The sequence below is a fragment of the Eptesicus fuscus genome, chromosome 7, assembly GCF_027574615.1.
Source record: "Eptesicus fuscus isolate TK198812 chromosome 7, DD_ASM_mEF_20220401, whole genome shotgun sequence".
In the NCBI taxonomy this organism is placed as follows: Eukaryota; Metazoa; Chordata; class Mammalia; order Chiroptera; family Vespertilionidae; genus Eptesicus; species Eptesicus fuscus.
The window spans coordinates 55,503,592-55,529,996 of record NC_072479.1 but is presented as its reverse complement, the minus strand read 5'-3'; the positions used below and the strand labels follow the sequence as shown (position 1 = coordinate 55,529,996).

At 41.1% G+C, this 26,405-nt stretch overlaps 1 protein-coding gene across 2 annotated transcripts; it reads right to left on the bottom strand.

The window, feature by feature from the left end:
- Positions 1-7,519: 7,519 nt before the first annotated feature.
- Positions 7,520-25,840, bottom strand: GTSF1 (gametocyte specific factor 1). 2 transcript variants are annotated; one of them, XM_028144546.2, is made up of 9 exons: positions 25,768-25,840; positions 23,403-23,447; positions 15,516-15,616; positions 13,616-13,742; positions 13,127-13,210; positions 12,603-12,666; positions 11,401-11,495; positions 9,547-9,579; positions 7,520-7,625 (listed from the first exon to the last, which is right to left on the bottom strand). In XM_028144546.2, the coding sequence occupies exons 2-8, from the start codon at positions 23,416-23,418 to the stop codon at positions 9,563-9,565; spliced, it is 504 nt and encodes a 167-aa protein (XP_028000347.1). In that variant the 5' UTR covers positions 23,419-23,447; positions 25,768-25,840; the 3' UTR covers positions 7,520-7,625; positions 9,547-9,562. The 2 variants fall into 2 exon arrangements, with proteins under 2 accessions (XP_028000347.1, XP_028000348.1); XM_028144547.1 differs by having other exon boundaries at positions 15,516-15,613.
- Between the last annotated feature and the right edge of the window lie 565 nt (positions 25,841-26,405).

Genomic DNA, 26,405 nt, shown 5'->3' with positions numbered 1-26,405 from the left:
GTGTACTAGAGGCCCGTTGCATGATATTCGTGCTATAGGCCCCTGGCTTCAATCCTGGCTGCCCTGGAGTCAGCAAGTCCCCGCTCCCCACCCCAGCTGCCAGGAGCCAGCAAGTCCTCTTCTCCCCGGCCACCCGGGAGCTGGCAAGTCCCCTCTCCCCAGCCGCCCAAGAGCAGGCACGACCCCGCTCCTGGGCCTCCTGGAGCCGGCAAGTCCTCGCTTCTGTCTGGGGCACCACTCCAGTAGCTCCCTCCGCTGCCCTCCTTCCCCTCATAGCAGGCTTTACACGGCTCTGCGCGTGCATATGCAAATTAACCTCCATCTTTGTTGGGTTAATTTGCATACTCACTCTGATTGGCTGTGGGCATATGGAGTGATGGTTAATTTGCATGTTTCTCTTTTATTAGGTAAGATATATAGAGAGAGTATTAGAGGCCCAGTGCATGAATTCCTGCATGGGTGGGGTCCGGCCAGCCTAGCCAGGAGGAGGGGACATGGGCAGTTGGTTGGTCTGCCTGCTGGTCAAACTCCTGGTTGAGGGGACCATTTGCATATTAGCCTTTTATTAATAGGGTATACTCTGAGTGGCAAGATTATTATGTGTTCAGAGATCATAATAATCTGGCCACTCAGTGTATATAGACTAGTAGCCCTGCGCATGAATCCGTGTGTCAGTAGCTCGCTGCCGTCCTCCTGTAACTCTCCACCTGCTGCCCTGCCCTCCTGTAGCTCCCCATGCCTCCCCCACCTCCATAGCTTGCTGCCCTGCCTCCTCCTGTAGCTCTCTGCTGCCTGCTTATAGTTTGCTGCCCCACCCTTCTGCAGATCTGTGATCCAGTCGTTATGCAGTCAGTTGTTATGCTTCATGGCGTAATGGATAATTAGCATATTCCTTTCTTATTATATAGGATATTGAATGTCAATTATAATTGAAAGTTTAAAAAATAGTATAAATAGAGGATAGTAGAGCCTAGACCAGAGAGCTTGGAAAAGTTACCCAAGGAGGTAACATTTGAGTTGGAACTTGAAGGTGGAATATACTAAGCAGAAAAGTGTTGGGAAAGGGAGGGAACACATACATTTTAGAAATCAAGAGTGCCAAGTATGTCATTAAAGAGTACAATGTGTTAGACAGAGATGGTGAGTTCACCAAGTCTAGACTATGAACAAGATGGGGAAAGATGAAGTTGGAGCAATTATAAAATGCAGTGGGACTAAGAATACTGCATTTGGGGATAGCTGAACTGACTACACTTCTGATTCAGTAACTAAGTAACTAAGTAACCCTGGTCAAACCTTGTATAGTTTACTCGAGGCCCAGTGCACGAAATTCATGCACTGGGGGGGGGGGGCGGGTTCCCCAGCCTGGCCTGTGCCCTTACACAGTGTGGGAGCCCCGCGATCAATCGCCCCAAAGAGGTAGGCCCTGCCCACCCATCCGGGGCTCCTCAATGGATTGCCCCAAAGAGGTAGGCTGGAGCTGGGGGTCACGCCTCCACACTGCGTGGAGCTGCAGGACCCCCAGCCTTGCTGCATGGAGCCGCATGACCTGCCTCTGTGCCATGCACACAGCATCAAGTCCCTGCCCACCCGTGCGTGCACTGCGCATGAAGCCCTGCCCACCTGCACGTGCCCGCTGCGCATGCAGCCTCCTGGTGACGGATTGTTACGGCGTGAGGGCGTCACGACCACATAGGCTTTTATCAGTATAGATGATCCTCAGTTTTCTTACCTACCAAATGGAGACCTAATGATATCTATTTCATGGGCTATGTGGGATTAAATTGACAATGCATATAAAGTACTTGGCACATGCCAAGTGCTCAAAAAGCCTTTGCTATTTTTATTAGGTAAACTGGGAACAGATTACTAAATATCTTGAATGCTATGCTAAGGCAGGTGGAGGATAAACTGAAGTGCGGAAAACCTAATGGCTAAAAGACTACTTAGGTGGTTGCTCTAACAGGCCAGGCTGGGATGAAGGTCTGAAATAAGACAGTGGCAGTGGAGATACAAAGAACCAGTTGGTTTCAGAAGTTATCTTTGGTATTGAAATGCCAAGATTTGGTGCTAATTGAATGTGAGGGAATTCTGAAAAGACTGAGTGAACAGTGACATTGTGAAGAAGAGCAGTTCTAGGTGGTAGCTGAAGTTGAAGGCTCTAAATGCCTGCAAGTACAAAGCCTGTTTGAGGCAAGTGGTCCTAAGTAATTATTTTGTGCATAACATTGATATGGCTCCTCCCACAAGCATGATAAGAAACTGCCTACTGCTTCTTGAATGCTTCAGGGAGTGGGACTAAAATAAACAAATTAGGAGGTTGAGTGGAGATGGCGAAAACGGAGTAGGCAGACTGCAATGGATTAAGGAATAAGCAGGAACTGGAGATCAAGTATAGACAATTTTTTCAAGAAATGCAAGCTCTAAAGGGAAGATGCAAGCAATAGCTCAAGAGGGAGTGTAGAGGGTGCTGTGTTATGGTTTACTGAACACCTGTAGTCCTCTAATGTACATAAGCTGGAAAGCTAAAAACTACATTCCCCACATTCCCTTGTAGCTGGGGTTCAAATATGATTTAAGTTTTGCCAATCAGATGCACTAGTATATCACCTGGATTCTGAAGCCAGAAGGGGTTAAGACAGAGGGTGCAGGGCATCCATATGGGGCTGATGATAACAGCAGAGATGTGTTTCTTGAACTGGCAGCTTCCTAACTGTAGAAGTAGCAGCTCCCTGAGCAGTCTTTGGGAGTTATTTTTGGAAATTCAGTCTAGGGTTTGTTTGATCAAGCCTTCCCAACAATTCTGTGATCCATTTAATGTCCTGTAACATTTCCCTTCCTGCTGAGACAAGCTCAAATGGATTCTGTTTTCTGCAACTGAACTCTGATTGATACAGGGACAGAGTATGTGTTTCTTTAAAAAAAAATTAATGTAGATTGGCTGGTGTGGCTTAGTGGTTGAGTGCTGACCCATTCACCAAGGGGTTGCTGGTTCTATTCCTGGTCAGGGCACATGCCCGGGTTGTGGGCTTGATCCCCAGTAGGGGTTGTGCAAGAGGCAGCCAATCGATTTTTCTCTCTCATTGATGTTTCTCTCTCTCTTCTCTAAAAATCATAGGTCAATGCTTAACTACTGAGTCACACCAGCTGAGCAATTTGTTATGTATCAGTAGATAACTAATATGCTGGAATACAGTACAGGTAGTAGGATGAGTTAGCCTTGGAGAAGAAGTATACCTCTGATAAAGGAAAAGATGGATGCTGTAAGAGTTAGATCTAGAAATAGAAAAAAGAAGAAGCTAAGTTTGATGACCAGTATTTTCTCTCAAGTGTAATAGGCAAAGCCACTGGCTGAAAGTGGTGGTGGGAAGTAGAGACTATAAAGTTGAGAACAATAAAAAGGGTGCAAGGGTAACCAGGTAAATCTGAATAAGCCAAATAAGAATGAGTGCCTGGGTTAAGAAATCATTCATCTGCAGCGTTGTCAGATGGCATACTTATGTGGTTTTCTATCACTATGCACAATACTCTAAAATAAACAGAGTAAGAGGTAGTGGGTTTCACTTGACTTGGGAATTTGTGAAGTGAGACAGTGGACAACAGTGGGGTCAAGGGAACCATGGGTGATTTTAGGCTACTAAAATGACTGACCATGGAGTACAAGCTGTTAGAAATGAAAATGAGTTCAGAAACTCTAGCTTGAAAGAATAAGAGGTTGAGTGCAAAATCAACATTTAAGAAAGCAGGATAGTTATAGAAGCCAAAAGCAGTAAATTAGAAACCAGAAGTCCCACATTATGGACACAGCTCACTACTGACAAGCTGTGATAAAATTTTCAGGGCTTGTTTCCCCACCCCCGCCGCAACTCTAAAACACTAAGTAAGAACAGTGGCTTACCTATAGTAAACACTGTATAACTATTTTAGCAATTACTCTTAACTGTTTTAAAATTATATATTTGATACATACATATGAAGCATAAGATTAACACTGAAAATGCATCACCCAACTTAATAAACAGAATACTACTAATACACTGTATTTTTTCCTGATCCCACCCCCTGGCTTCTCCCCTAGAGATAACCACTACCTTGGATTTTGTGTTTATCATTCTCATTCCTGTATTAAAAGATGACATGTTACACATTTGCTCAGGGCCTGTTTCTTCATATGTAAGATGAAGTTTTAGATTAGGTGTTCTCTAAGCCCCTCCAGTTTTAAGAATATATGAGATATAATAGGTAGATGTCAGAGTTACATACCTAGTGGAACCATATTAGTGCTTATTTTTCAAGGGTTTTGTAAAGTTAAAACACTGACTCTCTTGTTGAAATATCCAATTCAACAAAAGGATATCTCAGTGGAGTTTCTAAGCTCAAGATCAAGGCTTCCCACCACTTTTAATTTGCACCTCTACTGCAAAGTTCTAATCTGGAGAGAACCAACACAAGGACCTAAATAACCCCACCCAATGAAAATCTGAATCCAAAGCCCGAGGAAATAAAAGCAAAACAGATGAACCAGAAAAGCACACTTTATTTCAGTATTTTAATAACAATTAAGAGGCATGGTTGATACGCAGCTTTTCATATAAACTAGACTTATTCCCTCTCTTTCTCTATATGTGTGTGTGTGTGTGTATAACAAAGTAAAATACTAAACTTATCTTCACATTTACTCAAAGATTCTTACACTATTTTAGTTTCATATAAAACAGTCTTTAAGATAAACACAAAAGCAAATCTGACCATATGGTTGTTCTTAGTAGGTTACTGTTGACCTAGGATGCTGTTCTTCCTATTTATATGCAATCTTAGATTTTATATGTCTCACCAGTTACCAAGTTTATAAAACTGAGCTGCACCAGGCAGTAGAATGGCCATGTATAGGGCAAATCCCCTGTTCACACACAGGTGTGCATTCTTCAGACTGCTATAGCTGGAACAAAATTGGCTGAGACTGTTGATAGGAGATAACAGGTTAATGTCTTCAGTGGCCTCTGAAAAGGCCATGAGTGTAAAGTAGGATACAAATATGTTCCAAAGCTTAACAGTACCAGGAAGACCATGATCAAAGGAATGAGCCGTCACTACAGGAATTTAGGAAGTTTTCCTTATTCTACCCATTGTATTGATACAAGAAATGAATGTTTTCTCAGAGGTCTCTTCTTCGTAAGGCCAGTCCTGCTTTGATCATTTAAATGATAGTATACAAATCAACTTGATTTTTATATCCTGCATCTTTAAAAAAGGTAATAATAAGTATAATGTTATCTCCTTGGTTTCTGCCTTCTTTTGAGCTTAATGTGAATTGTGAAAAGTACAAGTAAAGGAGTCTAAGAATGCCAATATAGGTACACACATTTTGTCTAAGAGACTAACACAAGCAGCTACTGTTCTCCCTCACCAATGAAAGGGTACTGTGGTGCATTATTTGAAATTAAATCTGCATATTTTCCTTGTTTAGTTCAGGTACAGCTACCAGGAGAGCTAAAGGTCCTTCATTACTTACATTTGTTTATTCCTAGTAATAACATCTGCAAATCACAATGGTACTTCTAGAACCTCATAGAGAAAGGCAATTTTTCAAAAAGGAAATCCTCTCTTTGGAGTAGAATCTGGAAGCCCTACATAAGATCAAAATGTAGGACTCAGAGGCTCTGAACTAAGGTTTTGAAACACCTCTGTATTTAACCATAACACCTGACTGTAACTGAAATTAAGGTAGAGTATTCAATTCTTTATCTTCCACTGTTCACACTCCAAAGGGAGGGTATCATCCCCAAAAGAGAGTCTCAAAGATAAGTAAACTTCTCTTCCCAATATCTGACAGAAGTAGTAAATAGTTACTTTTGTTCTAGTTTTTGAGAATCTCTAAAAATCTCCAGGAAACAAAGATCAGACTAGTGAATCCTAGGCCCAATAAAAACCCAAGCAGTCTCTGAAAGCTCCTGGATCAGACAAATTGGTTGCTTTAATCATTAGTTTACCAAAGAAACAACAGGATTGTCTATTGGTGAGCTAATAACACAGGCAGCCAGACATTCTCCTTTGTGAGTGTTGCACTCCAAAGGGTCAGATGTACTGTGATTAAATCCTAGTAGTCATGAGCAAAGAGCTGTTTTCCTAAAATAACAAAATCAGGGTTTTCATTTGCTTTTCATAAATGTTAGATGTTAGCCTATCACCTTTTTAGATATTAAATAAAAACACAAAGTAACTATTTTCTGTTTAATTCTTTGCAATGAGACTCATGTCCCTGATTGTTTCTCCTAAACTAGGTAGGAGTTCTGAGTTACAAGTGTAGTTTTGTTCTGTCATCATCCAAACAAATGAAATCAAAAGGGTTTTGCATTTTCCAGTAATAAGGCTATTTCTAAAGTGTTTGTGAGGTATTGATACACAAACATAAGTGACCAGAATTAGGGGCATAAAGGGTGTTCCCCCCCCCCCCCCCCTCAGTATATCTCTACCCTCTCCAGAAGAAATGGCCTAGTTATTCACTTAAGATCATGCAGCTAAGCAGAACTACTACTGTACTGGGGCTTATCTTGAACCTGTTTTTAGAGTTTGGAACTAAAGAAACAGCTCTGCTTCATCAGGGAAGAATCTTGAGTAAAACTGGTGGAAGAAGGCTTACTTCCCCTTATCTGTTACTCTGCTAGAGAGATCACTTTTGGAATTGTCAGTATGCTCCATCCAAGTTCCTATCTATACCAGATCACAAACCCCTCCCATGCCAGACAGTTTTAAAACCAAACCAAGTCAAACTTGAAAACAACCACACAAAAAACAATCCAAACAATCTCTGGGGAGATTATGAAGTCTCCTTGTAAGGGCCAACAAGATCCTAAGATAGCCAGACCTTTGGATGTTTCAAAATCTAACTTATTACACATACATCCCAGGGTAGTCGGCAGAGCCCTCACACATTACAACTTTGAAACTTAAATTTCACACACAGGTGGAAAGCCTCTCTCTCTTCTCCACATGTACACTTGTTCCTCCTCTCATTCCAATCTTCACTCCTATATAATCTATATCTAGTTTGACAACTAGTACAACATCTAGCTGGAATGTAGGAGAGATAAATACAAGAAACCTACCCTAGGTTGGAAATATTTAGACAGCACGATATCCTCAAGTTTCTAACAAGAATGAGGTATTTTGCCCTATAAATGCTATTGATATCTTGGTGACCCTGGGTAAAGAGATGCACTGATCAAATGGGGCCATTCATACTAATGGGAAAAAGAATTTGGTCCATGTATGTCAGAGAACACAAATACTCAGTTACTTTTTTCAACCCAAGTTTCTTGCCTGTGTTTGCTGGCTTCTTTAAATAATTATGCTTCATTAATGTGGAATGGGATGTGCATTCTGATCTTGGGGCTCAGGTACTTGACCAAACTATCAAGCTATCTACATCAATGGTTTATTTGAAATAGTTTTTAAAGTATGCGGAGTTTTTCTTGCATCAAATGACTCAAAAGGGGGGAGGGGAAAAAAAAGGCATCTGTCAGTTTGAAAGTCACAGACAGTTTATCTTTCTATAATTAGATTAGGAAAAAAATGAAGAACCCACTGATAGCAGGAAGAAGCAAGAGTCTTCTAGGTTCAGTCATCTGTAAGGAAATGAGAAAAAAAGAATTTTTAGTTCCTTTCAATGACAAAGGTAACAACTACATATGACAATGGGCCACACAACTACAACACAATTAAAATCTCTTCGTTGCTGGAGGAATCTGCTGTTGTTAATGGCAGAGCACCAAGTACCTTCTGACCCTGAGCTCTTTAGTACCACTAAGCACACAGAAACTTGTTAATTGAATTAAAAGCATTCTATGCAGAGATCAATGTACACTCCTGTGTCAACAGTTTTTTGACTGATGAGGAAATCAGAATTGACTATCTAGGCAATTGACTCTGGCAGACAATTCTGGATTAATTCTAATTAACTTATATTGATCTTTTTTCTTTTTATTCACTCTACTACTCACTAATTTACCAATATTTTCTGAGCTATTATAATGTACATTATGTGAACAAAAATTAATATTACTTGCTTTTGAGGTGCCTATCTATTAAAAAATGGAGTGGTTGATAAACACACAAATGGGATAAAGCATACTTGACTATAAGGTAAACAAATCCTTTTCACCTCTGTGCAATCAAAAAAACTTTCTACCCAGAATTAAGTCCTTAAGGGAATAAGTCATGTCTTCTATTTCCTTTGTATCCTTCCAAGAGCTAGAGAATTCTGCAACAACAGGCATTCAAAAAATGATAAGAAGGTCTGTGGCTATTTAAAAGAGTCTTAACTAACATAGAATAATTTTTTTTTCTTGATTCCTCAGGGGTTACACAGAAAAATAAATTTAGTTCCAAATGAGAAGTGTGTCTTTTCTTAAGTTATAGAGATAGAAGTTTCTCCTAGGCTTTTGCCTTAAGAGTAGCCATTTTTACTAGGTAACTATCCATACTAGAGCACCAAGTATTTTGTACAGTGTGTAAGAGAAGGATTCAAAGTTCATGATTTATCCAGATCTGTTTGCACTTTCCTGGCACACCCCAGTGCTATTGTGTCTCTTTTCCTTTGGGGGTCAGACATAATTTTATGCCTTCCTGATGTATTTAACAATTTAATGTCAGAACCTATCAAGAAAAATGGCTGATACTGGAAGCAACTGATAGTTATGGTCCATAGTTAAAAGTGTTTACTTTTAGAATCTCCTTTTTACTTCTCACCAGAAGAAACATCTGCTTTGGTATAAAATGAGCCCTAACTCACAGAAGATACAACTGATTCACTGTCCAGAGGAAGTGAATGAACTCAAGGCAAGAAGCCAATTACTCATTCATTCACTAAATATTCACTGAGGACTTACTAGCTCAAGACAGTGGGGGATATACTCCCATCCCTAGCCTTTTTAAATATTCCTTTTGCCAGGGGCAAATTCAGCCAGGACAGCATTTGAAGCACCAAACTTGGCTCTGTTATGGGTAATAGGGTAACCTCGAGGAAAGACTTCATATGTGAAAAGTAAGCTTTTTGCTCTCGTCATATAGATTTTGTGAAGTTCTATTAAATCAAATATTCAGATAAGACCAACAGTGCAAGACTCTTAGAAACCCAAAACTTTTAAGTGATCATTAAAAAGAGTATGAATATTTTGATGTGTTAAAGTGTACTGCACAGGGAAAGAACTGCAGAGCAGTGAAGCACAGCTGTCTGATTAATCTCAGCCCATTAAAGAGGTGTGATAGATCTAGAATGCAACAATGATAAAAAAAAAAGAAAAAGGCAATGTGTAGTAACTCTAAGGAAAGCAACTTGGCGTGTTAACTGAATTCTAATTTAATCAGTAAATGCCTATTCATTAGTGTGTAAAGCCATAACAGAAGCTATATACTTAAAAAACATAGGGACACACAAAGCTTTAATTTGGTGCCATAATCTGAAAGAAAATTGGACCCAATTGCTTTATGTCCAGTTAAATCTTGCTACCATCTGAAAAGATAGTGAAATAAAACTGAAACACTTACTTGATGAGATATTCAGTTACTGTGCATTTCCATCTAGAGTAGAAATATTTCAAAATAAACACACCATGTCAACTGAAATTCACTTCATCCTCTACTCTTAACTAAACACAAACAATTTATTCGGGTATATTGAATCACAATATAAAAGTAGAAGAATGCATTCATTCACTCATTCATTATTTTTAAGCTCTCACCCAAGGACATGTGCTTTTATAGATTAGAGAGAGAGAGAGGAAGGAAGAGGGGGATGGGGGAGGAGAGGGAAAAGGAGTGGGAAAAGGAGTGGGAGTGGGAGAGGTGGGGTGGGGGTGGGGTGGGCGGGGGAGAGAGAGAGAGACATCAGTTGGTTGCCTCCCATATGCGCTTGTACTGGGGATTGAACCTATAATCTGGATATGTGCCCTGACTGGAAATCGAATCCGAGACCCTTTGGTGCATGGGATGACACTCCAACCAAGCCACACCGCTCAGGGTTAAAAGTAGAATTTAAAATTAGTGATTGCATTCTACTCAAGAGCATGAGAAAAGAAGTTAGTTCTTTACCTATCAAGCCTTCTGACATACGATTTGGTGATCTCATTTTTTGGGCAAGTATCCAAAGGGAAGTTTTTTTAAAGGAAATCCTCTAGCCACCTGAAAATTAACTCAAACTGTAGCAAAGACTGAAACCAAGGGAATCTGAATTGGGAGGCAACATTAGAAAAATAAAGTTCATATTAAATATGACGGTTATCTTGGGTGTTCCACATGTGGGAATTTCTTTACCAGGGTGGTATGATACAAATTTAGTATGTTTGCTCAGCATGGCCTCTGATGTCTAGGAAAGACATTTAAATACTATTTTTATGCTGATTCTTATGACTCATAACTTTCATGTTCTCTCTACACATTTCCTTTTAGGTCCCTGAAATCCAATTTCTAATCCCAATTCCCTATTGATCTTATGTCTTGAAAGTCAGGGATGACTTCCTCCTAACTAAAATCAATAGTCTTTTTGTTGTTGTTGTTGTTAATCCTCACCTGAGAATAGTTTTTCCATTGATTTTTTTAGAGAGTGTGGAAGGGAGGAAGTGAGGGGGAAGAGGTGTGGGGAGAGAAAGAGAGAGAGGAAGGGAGGAAAGGAGGGAAGGAGGGAGAGAGAACAACAACAAAAAAACCCCCACCTCACATCGAAGGGAGACATCATCTGGTTACCTTCTACATGCACTCCAATCACGGCCAGTAATTGAACCTGCAACCCAGGTACATGCCCTTGACCAGGAATTGAACTTGCAACCCTTTAGTGCTTGGGCTGACACTCTAACCACTGACACACTGGTCAGGGCAATAGTCTTTTAAAAAATATGTTCTTACTTATTTTATTTTTTAAAATGTTTTTATTGATTTTAGAGAGAGAGAAAGGGAGGAGAGATAGAAACACTGATAAGAAACATCAATATTGATCAGCTGCTTCTTGCACACCCCCTGCTGGGGACTAAGCTTACAACCTGGGCATGGGTCCTGACCAGGAATTGGTGCATGGGTTGACATTCAACTACAGCGCCACAGTAGCCAGGCAGGGCAATAGTCTTTTTATTGCTCCCCAAATTTACTCATGGTATTTGATGTCAGTGGTTACCCTATCTTGAAAATATTCTTTTGGTTTCTGTGATCTTGTACTTTCCTAGTACTAACCAGAACCAGGACTAGGGTGAAGTGAGTGAGGTCCTTAGGGTGCAAAATTTAAGGAGGTGCTCATTTTCAGGGTTATGGGAGTGCAAGGTATTCAGACTAAACATGTCTCTGAATATCAAGACTAACTATATTTATTAGAACAAAGAAAAGAATAAAAGCATTCTGTCTCATTACACTTACTGTTTTTCCATGGCAGAACATACGGCAGAGATTTGGGAACGCGCATGCCTGAAGCCAGGTTACTCTTATGTTCCATAACTATGTTGCTTGCAGGGCTACAAAAAGAAAGATAAATCTGACTATGCCAGCATATCTGTATTCTTCAGGCAAGCACACACAAGACAATCAAAATGTGTTTTTTTTTGTAATTTGGGGAAAAACAAAACAGCCTACATTATGAAATGTAAACACATTTCCATCAAAACATTCTTGCAATTAGAATGATTACCATTTCTCTGGAAAGCCCACTGTTCTGTACAGGCATTAAGATGGGTCTAAGTATTTTCATTTCTTAGAAATTGAGATAAACAGTAATGCCATCTACTGTTCAGTTGTATGACAAACACATCAACTCACTCAATAAACATGAGATAAAATAAAATGCCAAGACAATTATACCAAGGGCAACAAATCTCAAAGAACTGAGAAAAAATTAAAATTGTACCAATGAAATTCATTTTTAAGTTTTTCTATCTTAGTGAACACACTTACAAAATAAGGTACACTTACAATTACTAGCTGACCTCAGGAGCCAAGAAATAAAAATGGATAAGTATTCAATTGGGGGGAAAAATGAAGTCTAGCATTTCATTCCTTTATTTTCTAATCCATAAATATTCTCATTTGGATTTGAAATGTGATCTAAGGGTTAAAGATCAAATAATAATGAGAAATCTTATAGACTTCAAAATTATATGCAAAATCAGTGGGAAGAAGAGATGCAATTTTTCCCCCTACCCAACAGGTGTTTTGGATTCTCCACTCTTAAACAAACAACTTTTAAGATTACTTTTTCCTTAAACACTAGTTACCAAGAGTAAAAATGATCCACGTAGTATAGCTGGGGATTTTTTTTAAGCATTAAAATAATATGAACCTAGTAAAAAACTCAACTAAGACATAATATCTGGCACCACTGTCTCCTTTGCTAGACTATAAGCTAGTATTTCTGTGTTCCCACAGTGATTAACACAAAGCATGTAACCCTTTTATGAATCAAGGAAGAAATAAGAAAAATAATCCACCAAAACAATATCTAGACTAAGTTACTACCAAGTAACGTCATCAAGGAAAGAGATCAATTCATGCTTCGGTGGCTGTTTTTGGTAACAAAGCACTCTGATTTGGGGAGACAATGCTGGGAATGAGACAATTTCATTTACCTGTTCTTGCCACAGTAGTTGGCTGTGCCCCAGACAAATGGGGTGCTGGTCTGTTCCCACAAATCTGCCAAAGGAAGCAAAACATAGTTTGTGGTCTTATAAGACACCAGTTTATGCTAGTTTAATTTGTAAGATGGGAAATAACACACCTAAGTTTAGAGAAGGAAGTAAAAATTGATCAAGTACCTTGCCTAAGTGACACAGTAGCAGGAATTTAATTGAAGAATATAAACACAAACGACATAAATAATAATAAACGTGCCTAGTAACAGCCAAACACAGATGGCATAGCACAATTTATGGAAAAAAACAGATGTAAAGAAGTGCTTTTTCCAATCAAGAAGGGAGAGGCTGTTCCACGTGTCTGCACAAACATACAAATGTGCTCGTTTTGGGGCCCAATAAAAATAACAAAGCATTCTGAACAACATGGCATGTTCATAAAAAAGGAAAATCTTCCTTCTGTCTAAAGCAAATGACTTGAGATTTAGATATTGTGCAGAAAAAGATGCAGAAGCACTTACCTTTATCCCAGTCTTCATCACAAGGAGGGCACTGCCATGTGCTCTCAACCAGAGTCTCTTGTCCAAGGTTCCGGGTTTGGTTGACTGAAAGACAATAGAGATTTTGACATGAGAACGGGACATTGCTAACTTATGTTTAAAGGGGTTAGTGGCCAAAGATGTTGCAGGGTAGCCCAATGGGTCTTTGTTTCTCAAAGATATACAGAGTGGTCTTATCCCCTTGCTGAGAGAGCACATGAAAGAAACAGCAGAAACAAATATATTTATCATATCTGTGGTAAAAGGATTTTTTTAGTTAGATGAATTATTGGTAAAGTGAATCAGGCTGTTTAGAAGAGAAAGCATTCTGACAAAAACAACCTGACATCCTTTTCCTGCTGAAAGTGTTCTTCAATATGGAAAGCCAAAAATCAAGGTGACAATGTAGGATAACACAAATTTAAAGGGGCTAACCTCTAGTACCAAAACATTTTAGCTAGTCTGTCTTACCAATGTCTTGCTCTATACAACTCTTGTCATCACAGCTTGAAATATGATGACTGATTTCGGTCCGAGGAACCTGATGGCGAGCATTGAAGGGACAAGTAGCCAATTTGTTTGCGACATCAGGATGATTCTGTGGAACAAAAATTAAGGGGTCTATCAATTCTCTGGACCTCTTAAAAGTCCAAGGGGCATGGCTCAGCTTTATCTATAAATGGCTCCCCTAAAATCTCTCAATAAACTTGTAGCTTATCTATGATAGGTAAATTCATAGTAGAAAATTAAGAGGAAATTTTTTATCACTCATACAGACCATAAAGTATCTCAAAATCATCAAAACGTAAGTCTCTTTGTTATGACTATAGAGACTGACAGCACAGATTTTGGGTTAAAGCGGCTTATATGGAGGTAAAGAGCAAATTTAGAATTGGGTATTAGAACTACATCTTCTCTCCCTGTGTCTCAGAGTCATGAGATTCAAGTGGCACAGCATGTAATGGTAGAGCTCTTTGGATGTCTTTGAAAGCTGGTATTGAGGATACACAGTAATGCTAAAACACATTCCCAGTCTGCATTGCAGTAGTGTCCCTGTTACTGCAATACAATAGGGCTGGAAAATAATTGTTGGAAGGGAGCTGCAGAAGAAGCAAACCAATGATTTTTCAGATTAACTTGGGAACACTTATTTAAAGTAATGATGCCTAAAATGAGGCTCTGCACAATTTGACCTTTATTTCAGTTATTTCACTAAGGAAAAGCCCAAATGATAAGAGTCTACTCTGCTGACCAAGTTTCTTATTAAAACAAAGTATTTAATGTTACTCAAATCTTATGGTAATAAAGCAGCAATTAAGAAATTTACTTACTAGGAGAAGAAAAAGATATATCACACAATACTAAAAAGAAGTAAAAATAATGCGAAATGGGGAGAAGGCTGGAAAAAAAAAATAGAGGACGGAGAAAATTGTGAGGGCATTTGTCTCCATGATTTTTCTAAGGGATATCAGGTATTCCAATGCAAAGGTTTTGTGGCCAAAGATTAAGAGCATTAGAAGAGGACATTGTGGTGGTATCTTCAGATGCATATGGTCCATGTTCAACTTTAAGGGATATTTGCTCAAAAGATTAAAAAAAGCTGGAGAAATAAAAATCGGCATTATAATCATATCTCCAGGACTACAAGAGAAACACTCATGAAAGGATGTTAATACATACATAAATTGTATACAGTTTGGATTAAGTACCAAAACTGTTTTCCAAGCATCAGTCCTGGCAGAACTTTGGCCTCTGTATCTGACATCAGCACTCTAACAATCTTTCAAAGTGCCTCAGTTAATATACCAGCATCAAAGTCATTTACATCAGCTAAGTATACAAAAGAATGACCAGAGAAGAAACTCTAATAAGTTGGTTTCCCCCCAGCCCTCAAAGATGCTGTTGAAATTTGGAAAAAGAGTTATTTTTAGGAATAAGTTTTTATTGGTCTAACTAATCTCTAACTTCTCTAAAATTTATAACCAAAAATATCAGAAATCAATGTATTATTGACTCAATCCTTATCAGGACAATGAACGCATCAAATTCACAAGGCAGAAGGGATTTTCTCATTGCTAGCAAAAATTAGTTTTTCTTCTTTTTACAAAGGGAGAAAGATTCCAGAGAAGCCATTTATCACTATGGGTGCTTATCACTAGTTGGGGGGGAAAAAACCAAAATAGGAAAAAACTTATGTACCCAAGAAGTAAACAAACTCCTTTCTATAAATGTTGGTATTTAATACAAAGGTAGATTCCCAAAACAATTCTGGCAATTTAACACTTATGTTAAAATTATCTGATATTTACAGAATTTGTTTTTTTAAAAAAGAACTGAGGGCATCACAGGGCAAATTATGAAAATATCCTACCTTTCTGCACTTGATAAGATGATAAGGAAACCTGCAGGCTCTGATCTGGTGGTTTCTATCATAGGGACATGGTAATAGCTTTTCAGGGTCCAGGGAATCTACTGAGATAGAGAGAAAAACAGGATATGTATAAAGCTTAATAGGTCTTTGGATAACTACAGGATTATAGGCACAATGTATTTTCTTTCTTTTAAAGCATTTTATTTATTTAAAAATATTTTTATTGATTTCAGAGAGGAAGGGAAGGGAGATAGAAACATCAATGATGAGAGAGAATCATTGATTGGCTGCCTCCTGCATGCCCTCTACTGGGGATCCAGCCCGAAACAAATGCAAGTGCCCTTGTCCGGAATCAAACCTGGGACCCACAGGCCGAACTGGCTAGGGCAGGCACAATGTATTTTCATGTTTTTAAAAGGCACAATGTATTTTCTAACAGAATCTGCAACAATAGAATAAGACAGTCAGAAAACAACTTGAAATTTAAATAAAAGGGTAATTAAACATTTAACTCTGATAAGATAAAATTGTGTTAAGTCCAGCAAAACCAGTGATCAAAGGATAAGGTTTTAATTCATATTTGGTTGTACTTAAATATTGCTGTTTTCACCCAGCTGGTATGGCTCAGTGGTTGAGCATCAATCTATGATTTTTGGTCATTTGATTTTTGGTCAGGGCACATGCCCAGGTTGTGGGCTTAATCCCCAGTGTGGGGCATGTAGGAGGCAGCCGATCAATGATTCTCTCTCATCCATGTTTCAATCTCTCCCTCTTCCTTCCTCTTTGAAATCAATACAAATGTAAAAAAGAAAAAAATACTGACGTTTTCTTTGTTGGTCACCCTTACTATTAAACAAAGTTACATGACATGACATTCTCTTTTCCATTCCTAAAGGTGCTAATTCAGGGTCATTTATATTCTAGCTAGCTAACCAGAGCTTCCAAACCAGTATGCTGAAGGTTGGAATGAATGGTGTGCCAATATTTCAATGTAGGGGTCCACACACAAGTGTTCCCATACCCCAACAGTCCCAGAGCAAGTTGAGGATAGTTACTCCCACTCAAAAGCATCTGTCTATTTGCTAGTATGCCATGACATGAAAAAAGCACTGTTCTATATCAGTGATATGTTCTATGGAAGACTGAGAAATATTCGTTGATAGATTACTTCTTTTTCACCTGTCTGCTTTAATTCACTACTACTTTAAGTAGTTCCTGATCTTGGTTACTCAAGTTACCTCTCAAATGAAACCAATACCTTTATAAGATTAGTTTTACCTTTCATATTTTAATGCATGAGAAAAAACCAGAATTCTTTAATTTAGGGATTATCAAATTCGCCATATTAAAAACAGAATAATCTGCAAACACAGAGCCTCCTGAGGTTAAGAAACCTGCAGACATATGAAGCCATTATGTGAAAGAAAGCCCCTAACCTATATCATGCTATTTAAAACTACCCTTAGAAGGCTATACTTTCAGGGATTATTTCCATAGTTTGGAATTGTGGAAATTTCTCTGAACATGTCTCTCAGAGAAGTTTCTCTGAACATGTAACTACCCTTAGGCTTTACAAGTTGCCCAGGCTGAGCCCCAAATTTTAATAGATTGGTTAAGGACAGGAAATTAAATGGTTAAGCACATTCTCAGTATATTATGATGAGAAGCAACCTAATAAAATGCTTTGTCCCCACTGAAGGCAATGATAAAAGTGAAATAAGATAAACAATTTACATTTGATAAAAGGCGTATAAACCAGTAGACTGCTATGAAAATCAGAAGCTAGTGGGGAATTGAAACAGACAGTTTCACTGGAAGAGTGGTAAACATGGAATAAATTGCTAACCATGACCATGATGTAAATGAGCCAGAAAGGTGACGTGAAGGACAGAATGAATAGGAAGAAAAAAATCTTAGAGGACAGGCAGGCTTATTATGCCAACCAGGCATATCCTGACCAGCAATCTTTTCATCTGAAGCTTCAGGATACTCAGGGTGAGTTCACAGATGAAATTCGTATTAAATCCTTTCATTTAGTCCATTCCATCACTAGCAAATGTTAAGCCATGTCAGCAGCAGACAGACTGGACGTACCTTATGATTCATACACACTTTACTGCCCACACAGTGGCATACGTCAGACTTGATAATGATAGTTTTCTACCATAATGCTTTACTTTTTGGTCTCTAGTAATTTAGGTTAGCTCTAACCTGTTTTAGATTTAAAATTTTTATTTTCTTTTTAATTAAAAAATTTTAAATGGCTATAAAATATATGCAACATAAAATTTACCATCTTAACCATTTTTAAGTGTACAGTTCAACAGAGTTAAGTATATTCACATTGTTGTGCAACCAGTCTCCAGAATTTTTAAAAAATAAATCTTTATTGTTCAGATTATTACAGGTGTTCTTTTTTCCCCGCCCCCATAGATTCCCCCTCCACCTGATTCCGCTACCCACCCCATGCCCTTACCCCCCGCCACTGTCTTCATCCATAGGTGTAAGACTTTTGTCCAATCTCTTCCCACACCCCTTAGACCCCCTTCCCCCTGAGAATTGTCAGTTCACTCCCTTTCTATGTCCCTGTTTCCATTATATTCACCAGTCCATTCTGTTCTTCAGACTTTTTATTCACTTGATTTTTATTCACTTTTTATTCACTTGTTGGTAGGTATGTATTTGATGTCTTTTTGTTGTTCATAATTTTTACCTTTACCTTTTTGTTCTTTTTAAAATTTCTTTATTGATTAAGGTGTCACATATTTGTCCTTATCCCCCCATTCCCATCCCACACCCCTCCCCACGGATGCCCCAACCCCCTGTTGAACTTAACCATTGGATAGGCTCATATGCATGCACACAAGTCCTTTGGTTGATCTCTCCCCCCTCCCCCCACCCTCCCCTATCCTCCCTCTGAGGCCTGATAGTACGATCGATGCCTCCTTGTTTCTGGTTCTGTTCTTGTTCATCAGTCTATGTTGTTCCTCATTTCCCCTAGATGAGCGAGATCATGTGTCACGAGAGATATACTTATAAGAACTGAATGTGAGACGAGCAATAATAGTTATGCTGACAGGCAAATGAATCAGTCTGTAGTGAGTTTCTTTCTGGATCAACAGTTCTTTAGAGACCCAATTTCAATGTCTACCAGTTCCTTATGTGTACATGTCAGCACTGACCACTCAGCTCTGGATGGTGGACAAATGGTGGTAACGGAGGTCCGACTCCCTCTGGTTTGGTCTCGGCCGGACCCAGGGGCACGGCTTCACCCGGACTCAGGGGCACGTGGCCTCACCCAGACCCAAGGGGCGCGTGGCCTCACCCAGGCCCGGGGCCCAGCCTCACCCAGATCCAGGGGCACACGGCCTCACCCAGACCCGGGATCCGGCTTCACCCGGACCCAGGGGCGCGTGACCTCCCCCGGACCCAGGGGTGCGTGGCCTCTCCCAGACCCAGGGGCGCATGGCCTCACCCGGACCTAGGTGCGCGTGGCCTCACCCGGATCCAGGGACACATGGTCTCACCCGGACCCGGGGGCACGTGGCCTCTCCCAGACCCAGGGGCGCGTGGCCTCACCTGGAGCTAGGTGCGCGAGGCCTCACCCGGACCCGGGACTGTTCTTCCTCTTCTTAAAGAATACACTTCAGCATTTCATGTAATCCTGGTTTGGTGGTGGTGAACTCTTTTAGCTTTTTCTTATCTGTGAAGCTCTTTATCTGACCTTCAATTCTGATTGATAGCTTTGCTGGGTAAAGTAATCTTGGTTGTAGGTTCTTCTGTTCATCACTTTGAATATTTCTTGCCACTTCCTTCTGGCCTGCATAGTTTCTGTTGAGAAATCAGCTGACAGTCGTATGGGTACTCCCTTGTAGGTAACTAACTGATTTTCTCTTGCTGCTTTCATGATTCTCTGTCTTTTGCCCTTGGCATTTTAATTATGATGTGTCTTGGTGTGGTCCTCTTTGGATTCCTCTTGTTTGGGGTTCTGTGTGCTTCCTGAACTTATAAGTCTATTTCTTTCACTAGGTAGGGAAAGTTTTATGTCATTATTTCTTCTAATAGGTTTTCAATATTTTGCTCTCTCTCTTCTTCTGGCACCCCAAAAATTCGGATATTGGTATGCTTAAAGTTGTCCTAGAGGCTCCTTACACTATCTTCATATTTTTGGATCCTTTTTTCTTTTTCTGGTTGGGTGTTTTTTGTTTCTTCATATTTCAGATCTTTGGTTTGATTCTTGGGGTACGTTGATCTACAGTTGAGTTTCTGTATATTCTTTATTTCAGACAGTGTATGCTTAATTTCTGACTGGTCCTTTTCCATTTTTTTGGCATTCTCATTAAGGTCCTTGAAGGTCTCATCAAGTTTCTCAGCAGTTTTTAGAAGATTCTTGAGTAACCTTATAAATGTGGTTTTGAACTCTATCTTGTCCTGTAGCTTGCTTTCCTCCATTTCTTTCATTTGTGACATGTTTCTGTGTCTCCGCATTTTGGCTGCTTCCCTGTGTTGATGGAGCAGCTTTGTGTGGTAGGTGACCTATAGGGGCCAGTAGCTCAGCTTCCCCAATCACCTGAGGTGGACGCTACTGGTACACCCCTTTGTGGGCTGAATGGAAAGTCTTGGTGTAGTTAAGCCTTGATTGCTGTTGGTACACTGGGAGGAATTGTCCTCCAGGCCAATTGGCTGTGGGGACCCGCTGTGTTTATAATGGAAGAACTGCTGCGCTGGAGACACACTTATGGTGCAGGCCTTGTTTCAGTGGGGCTTTGGTGCTCACTGAGTCTGCCTCTTAAATGTGTCACTTATGGATGTGAGGAGTTGAAATCTGTGTCTCACACTGACCACTAGGTACACTGGCTTCTGGATCTCCAATGAGGTGCAGGTCAGCTACTGTCTGATGCCACCCTGCAGGAGCTACAGCGAGAACTACAGTTTTCTCCTCTTTGCTTGGGATTTGGAGGTTTTGGAGCTGTCTGAACCGGATTGCAAGTTTGCTAGGTTAAGCTGCAATAGTGAAGGCCATTCATATGCAAAAGCTGCTGCTTGGAGCTTGGGTGTGTTTGTAGGTATGCGGGATGGGGTCTCAGGTCGTCACTAGGCTAGGGCGTGGCAAGCAGCGATGGCTGGCAGCCAGCCATCCCGCGCCTCCGACCGCGTCCCTGCGTCTCGCGCCCCAGCGCAGCAAACAATCATTCCCGCGCGCAGCTCTGCAAGGAAGCCACCCTCACTTTCCGACCTGATGGCAGACAGTCCAGCTTCTCCCCGTAGGAGTTTGGGTCCCATGCGTCTCCCCAGAAACTGGATTTCAGAGAAATCGGGAGCTTGTTTCCCTTTGGGTTGAAGAAAGCAACACCCGCTGCCAGCCGGGATCTGCCGCCAGCCCGGATCGCACGTGCTCCATACCTCAGCTTTTCAGCATTTGTGCACTGAATGCTCTTTTCTCTTTCTTTCTAGTTGTAGAACTCCCACTCAGCCAGCCCTCCCGTGGCTCTGGGTGATAGATATTTTGTCTTTTAGTTGTAGTTTTGAAATTGTTGTGTGAGGCAGCAGGTTAGGTATTTACCTATGCTGCCATCTGGGGTTCCCTCTGTCAGAATTTTTTTCATCTTGCAAGACTGAAACTCTATATCCATTAAACAACTTCCCATTCCCTTTTCCACCCAACCATGGCAAACACTGTTTTGTTTCTGAGTTTGACTAGTCTAGATATTTCATCATAGTATTTGTCTTTTTGTGACACTTATTCCACTTAGCATAATGTCCAAGTTTCCTCCATACTGTGGTGTGTGGTGGGATTTCCTGTACCTATTTTTACTTAAAAAAAAACAAACAAAAAGAAACAACAACATCACCTGAGGATATGTTTATTGATTTTATTTTTTTTATATATGTATTTTATTGATTTTTTACAGAGAGGAAGGGAGAGGGATAGAGAGCCAGAAACATCGATGAGAGCGAGACATCGATCAGCTGCCTCCTGCACACCCCCTACTGAGGATGTGCCTGCAACTAAGGCACATGCTCTTGACCGGAATCGAACCTGGGACCCTTCAGTCCACAGGCCAACGATCCATCCATTGAGCCAAACCGGTCAGGGCTGTTTATTGATTTTAGAGAGAAAGAAAGGGGAAGAGTGGGAGGGAGGGAGGAAGAATAAGAGAGAGGAAGCGAGAGACAGAAACATTCCTTGGCTGTCCCCAACCTAGGTATGTGTCCTGACCTGGAATTGAATCTGTAACCTTTTGGTGTATGGAACAACACTCTAATCAACTGAGCCACCTGGCTAGGGCTGCCTTTGTTTTTTTTTTTTTTTTTACTTAACGTATCTTTGTGCTCCTTCTATGTGAATCCATATAAGGAATATTTCATTACTGCAAAGGAATGTCCTGTAAATTATTTTATTTTTAAAAAATATATTTTATTGATTATTTACAGAGAGGAAGGGAGAGGGATAGAGAGCTAGAAATATCAATGAGAGAGAAACATCGACCAGCTGCCTCCTGCACACCCTCTACCGGGTAGGTGCCTGCAACCAATGTACATGCCCTTGACCGGAATTGAACCTGGGACCTTTCAGTCCGCAGACCGACACTCTATCCACTGAGCCAAACCAGTTTCGGCAAATTTTTTTTTTTTAATCCTCACCCAAGGATATTTTTTCCATTGATTTTTAAAAAGAGTGAAAGGGAGGTGGGACTGGAGAAACATTGACTGGTGGCCTCCCGTACACACCCTGGCTAGGGGAGGGGCTGGGAGTGAACCCGAAACTGAGGTACATGCCCTTGACTGGGAATCGAACCTATAACCCTTAACTCTAACCACTGAGAAAAACTGGCCAGGGCTCATAGATTCTTAATCATTTCTCTTACTGATGGACATCTATGTTGTTTCCAGTTTTTACTATTATCTACAACTAGAGGCCCAGTGCACAAAATTCGTGCATGGGGTGGGGTCCCTCAGCCCGGCCTGCACCCTTTCCAATCCAGGACCCCTCGGGGGATGTCTGACTGCTGGTTTAGGCCCGACCCCGCACCAGCAATCGGACATCCCTCTTGCAATCTGGCACTGCTGGCTCCTAACCGCTCACCTGCCAGCCTGCTTGATTGCCCCTAACCACCTCTGCCTGCCAGCCTGATACCCCTAAGTGCTCCCCTGCCAGCCTGACCGCCCCCTAACTGCTCCCCCCTACTGGCCTGATTACCCCTAAACACTTCTGCCTTGGCCCCTGCCACCGTGGTTTTGTCTGGAAGGACATCCAGAAGATGTCCAGTCTAATTAGCATATTACCCTTTTATTAGTATAGATGCTGTGACTAACGATCTATTATATACTTCTTTGCGCATTGTATGAGTATTTGTGTTTGGCAGATACCTAAGAGTGAAATATTGATGTATATGCCTGGGCAAATAAATTATTCTAGGTTTTGTTTTCTCAGTGCAAAATTTGAGTGTTAAATAAAGTCATTTTCAGGTCTCTTTTGGTTCTACACTTGTGTGATTCTAGTGCTGGCTCCCTCTTGATTTCCTTGGCTATCTAAGAATCCTAGATTGCTTGGGAAATAAGAATATTCCCTAGGATTTCTTTAATCCTAAAACTCAATCTACATCAACAATATTATGTATACCATATTACTCCTCAAAATAGAAAGGAAACACAGGTGTCCCAACTGCAGCCTTTTCAAAGCTTGATGATGTCTCATACCTCTTTAATTATTTAAATTTTAAATATTTTATTTCAAATTTGGGCACTTCTCTACATTACTATCACATAGACTGTTTCTCTTCAGCAGTTTAGGAGAAATATGAATCTTTGCCACACATTAGAAGTCCTGTCAGACATAAAATTGCATGCAAGTTAACTTATTTTCTAAAAGCAAGAAGTACATACTGTAAGTTTCTTCCATGTTGGAAATGAAGGAGCCGAATCCAAGTGCTGGGGAGGGGGAAAAAAGCAGTGGTTCAGTGAATCAGAAATGAAATGTACATAAAGGTGGCCCCAAGAGGTTGAGTCAAACTGGGATTGAAGCTACCCAAATTCAATATGAGAAACCTTTAGTGCCCTCCTCCCTCACATATTTCCTCCCCTTTAAAGCATTCTTTGTTACTTTAAAGCATTTCAATATCATTGCTTAATTCACACTCTTGGAATAAATTATAGGGCTCCCAAATAGTTAAGAAAAACCACATCTGACTACTAACTTAAAATGTATTGAGGTGATGTCAGTCTCCTTTAAGTGCCATTACAGTAGCCAATCACCATTTACCATCTGTTAGGGTTTGATGCTGTTTGACATGAGAGGGCAAATCAAGACCACAAAAATACTATTGTTTTAAAAAAATACGGGATGGAAAGGCTGCCAGTCTTGCTCCCTCCCCGCTGACAGTTGGGAATGCTGGAAGCCTGTTAAGACAGTCTGTACACTCAATCCATCCAATATGCTCAGAGACATAATCGCTTACTATTTCAATGACTTTTCTTAAACATGATCAGGAAGTGCCACACGTTTTCCACTGATGCTTTACCTCCCCTCTGTCCCCCAATCTCCTATGCCAGTGGTCGGCAAACTGCGGCTCGCGAGCCACATGCGGTTCTTTGGCCCCTTGAGTGTGGCTCTTCCCCAAAATACCACGGCCTGGGCGAGTCTATTTTGAAGAAGTGGCGTCAGAAGAAGTTTAAGTTTAAAAAACTTGGCTCTCAGAAGAAATTTCAATCGTTGTACTGTTGATATTTGGCTCTGTTGACTAATGAGTTTGCCGAGCACTGTCCTATATTAAAACGAGTAGACTTGGTTATTTAATCTCTCCAGTTAACATTCATTCCCTCCATGCTTTGAGGTAAAACTTCTGAATGTTAGGACTTAAGAACTTCCCATTTTATGGATAACAGAACCATAAAAGAACAGGTCTGTAACAGAAATGTGGGAGATTAAAAGACAAGAATTGGTTTTGCAGTTTGAATTCTCTTCTACTAGAGATCCCTCCTACTGCGCACTGGGATTAAATAAACTTATCATTATGGAGGGAAAAACCTAAATGTATATAAAACCATCCTGTAAGAAACGTCTGAAAATTGGCCAGATTTACAGTTATTGCCTCTGGAGCAAGCTCTCCTATAATTCCATACCCCTTCCCCCCATTCTATGACATAGGCAGCCTTGGAATCCATGAAAAGAAATACCAGTGATCAGCTGGAACCCTAGTTTAGTAATTGGCTGCAGAGCCCAGTTGTTAATTATAACCATTAGTGAAAATGTCGTAAACATGTTAGTTAGTCTGGATTAGGAAATTCTGACCTTTCTTTCGACATGTTTTACTTGTACATGGTCACTCTAGACTTTTAAAATCAAAATAAAAGCGGTTTGGAAGGAAGAACCAAGTATTATATTCCTTGATTTTAAGGCATTTAAAGGAATGATCACCAGATTCAACCACTTGTAGGATGCCATCCTATCCTTTGGGGGCCAAAAGGCTAATCACAGCAGGTAAAGGCCACTGGAATCCATAGCGGCATCATCAGCCTTGTCCATTTTAGTATCTTCAACTGTTAACCGGCCCTTTGTGTCTTTTCCCTGGTACTGGACGCGGTGAAACGGGCAAATGACACAAAGGAGTTCTAGTTTGGGGGTGAACGTAGTCTGAGGTAACCGGTTAAACCCAACAGAGCTGGGGGCTCAGGAACATAGCTTTTCCTTCTTTAAACAGAACATTCCGAGTAGGTTTAAGAAGCAATGGGACGGCACAGGAGAGGGGAAGGTGGCTAACTTGTTTGTGGACAAGGGAGCTCGGGCGGCCCTCGAGGGGACGAAGCCGGGAACCGCCGGTGGCCGAACAGCGGCGCGGAGAACCGCCAGGCGGAGGGCAAATGACACAAAGTAGTTCTAGTTTGGGGTGAAGGTAGTCTGAGGTAACCGGTTCCATTCAACAGAGCTGGGGCTCAGGAACGTCGTTTTTCCTTCTTTAAACAGAACATTCCGAGTAGATTTAAGCAATGGGACGGAACAGGAGAAGAGGGGAAGGTGGTTAACTTGTTTGTAGACAAAGGAGCTCGGGTGGTGGGCGGCCCTCGGCCCTAGGCCTTCGGCCCTCGAGGGGACAAAACGGGGGAACCGCCTGCAGCCGAACAGCTGCGCGGAGAACCCGCCAGGCGGAGGCTTGGGCGTGAAAGGGGAGAGAACAGATGGAGAAGGCGCCCCGGCACCCAAATTGAGTGGTTTGGGGGCCCAAAGCCAGGGCCGCGACGACGTCCTCCTTACCTGAGTCAAGACACCCTCTCCACACAGTCGTCTCCACCCCGCGCCCTAGCAACGCTCCCTTCCGGCGCCTGACGTTAGGGGTGGGGCCTCACTTCCGGTGACGTAGCCTCACTTCCGGTGACGTAGTCTCAGCGCTGGCTTGGGCTGGCGGCGCAGCCATTGTTTTCCTTGGTGCTCCCTCCTCTGGCCCTTCCCAGTCTTCAGATGACCCCCTTCCCTTCAGGTCCGTCCAGCTGGACTCCGGGAGGATGGCGGCCTTGCGTGGGTGGAATGCGCTTCTTCCTGGGTTTTGCGGTGGCCATCTTAGAGAAGAGAACGAGGGCTTAGAAATGGGCCTCTGAGGAGGGAATGGGGCAGGTTGGAAGTGGGATGCTGGTTGGAAAGAAGCATTGCTTATGGAAATGGTCTAGATAGAAAGGTAATTGAGATTTCGAGGGGAGAAATGAGGAACATTGTAAAGGCGATAAGCAGGCAGATCAGCCAGAAAACCCTTTACCGAGGACAGGAATCTAATTGGTTTTGTATGGCACAAGTTGTAGAACCTCAAAAGTCAGAAAATTAGTAAAATCTACCTGAGAATGCTTGGTAGGACGATGCCCTAGTCTCATTAAAGCGAGTTTTAGAGTTGAGGCGAGAGC

What these genes read in the sequence shown, in the direction of transcription:
- GTSF1 (XM_028144546.2), bottom strand. An exon ending in TTGTATAGAGCAAGACATTG is followed by an intron (nt 13,211 to 13,615) that starts GTAAGACAGACT and finishes ATTGTCTTTCAG; the next exon opens with TCAACCAAACCCGGAACCTT. An exon ending in TGATGAAGACTGGGATAAAG is followed by an intron (nt 12,667 to 13,126) that starts GTAAGTGCTTCT and finishes TTCCTTTGGCAG; the next exon opens with ATTTGTGGGAACAGACCAGC.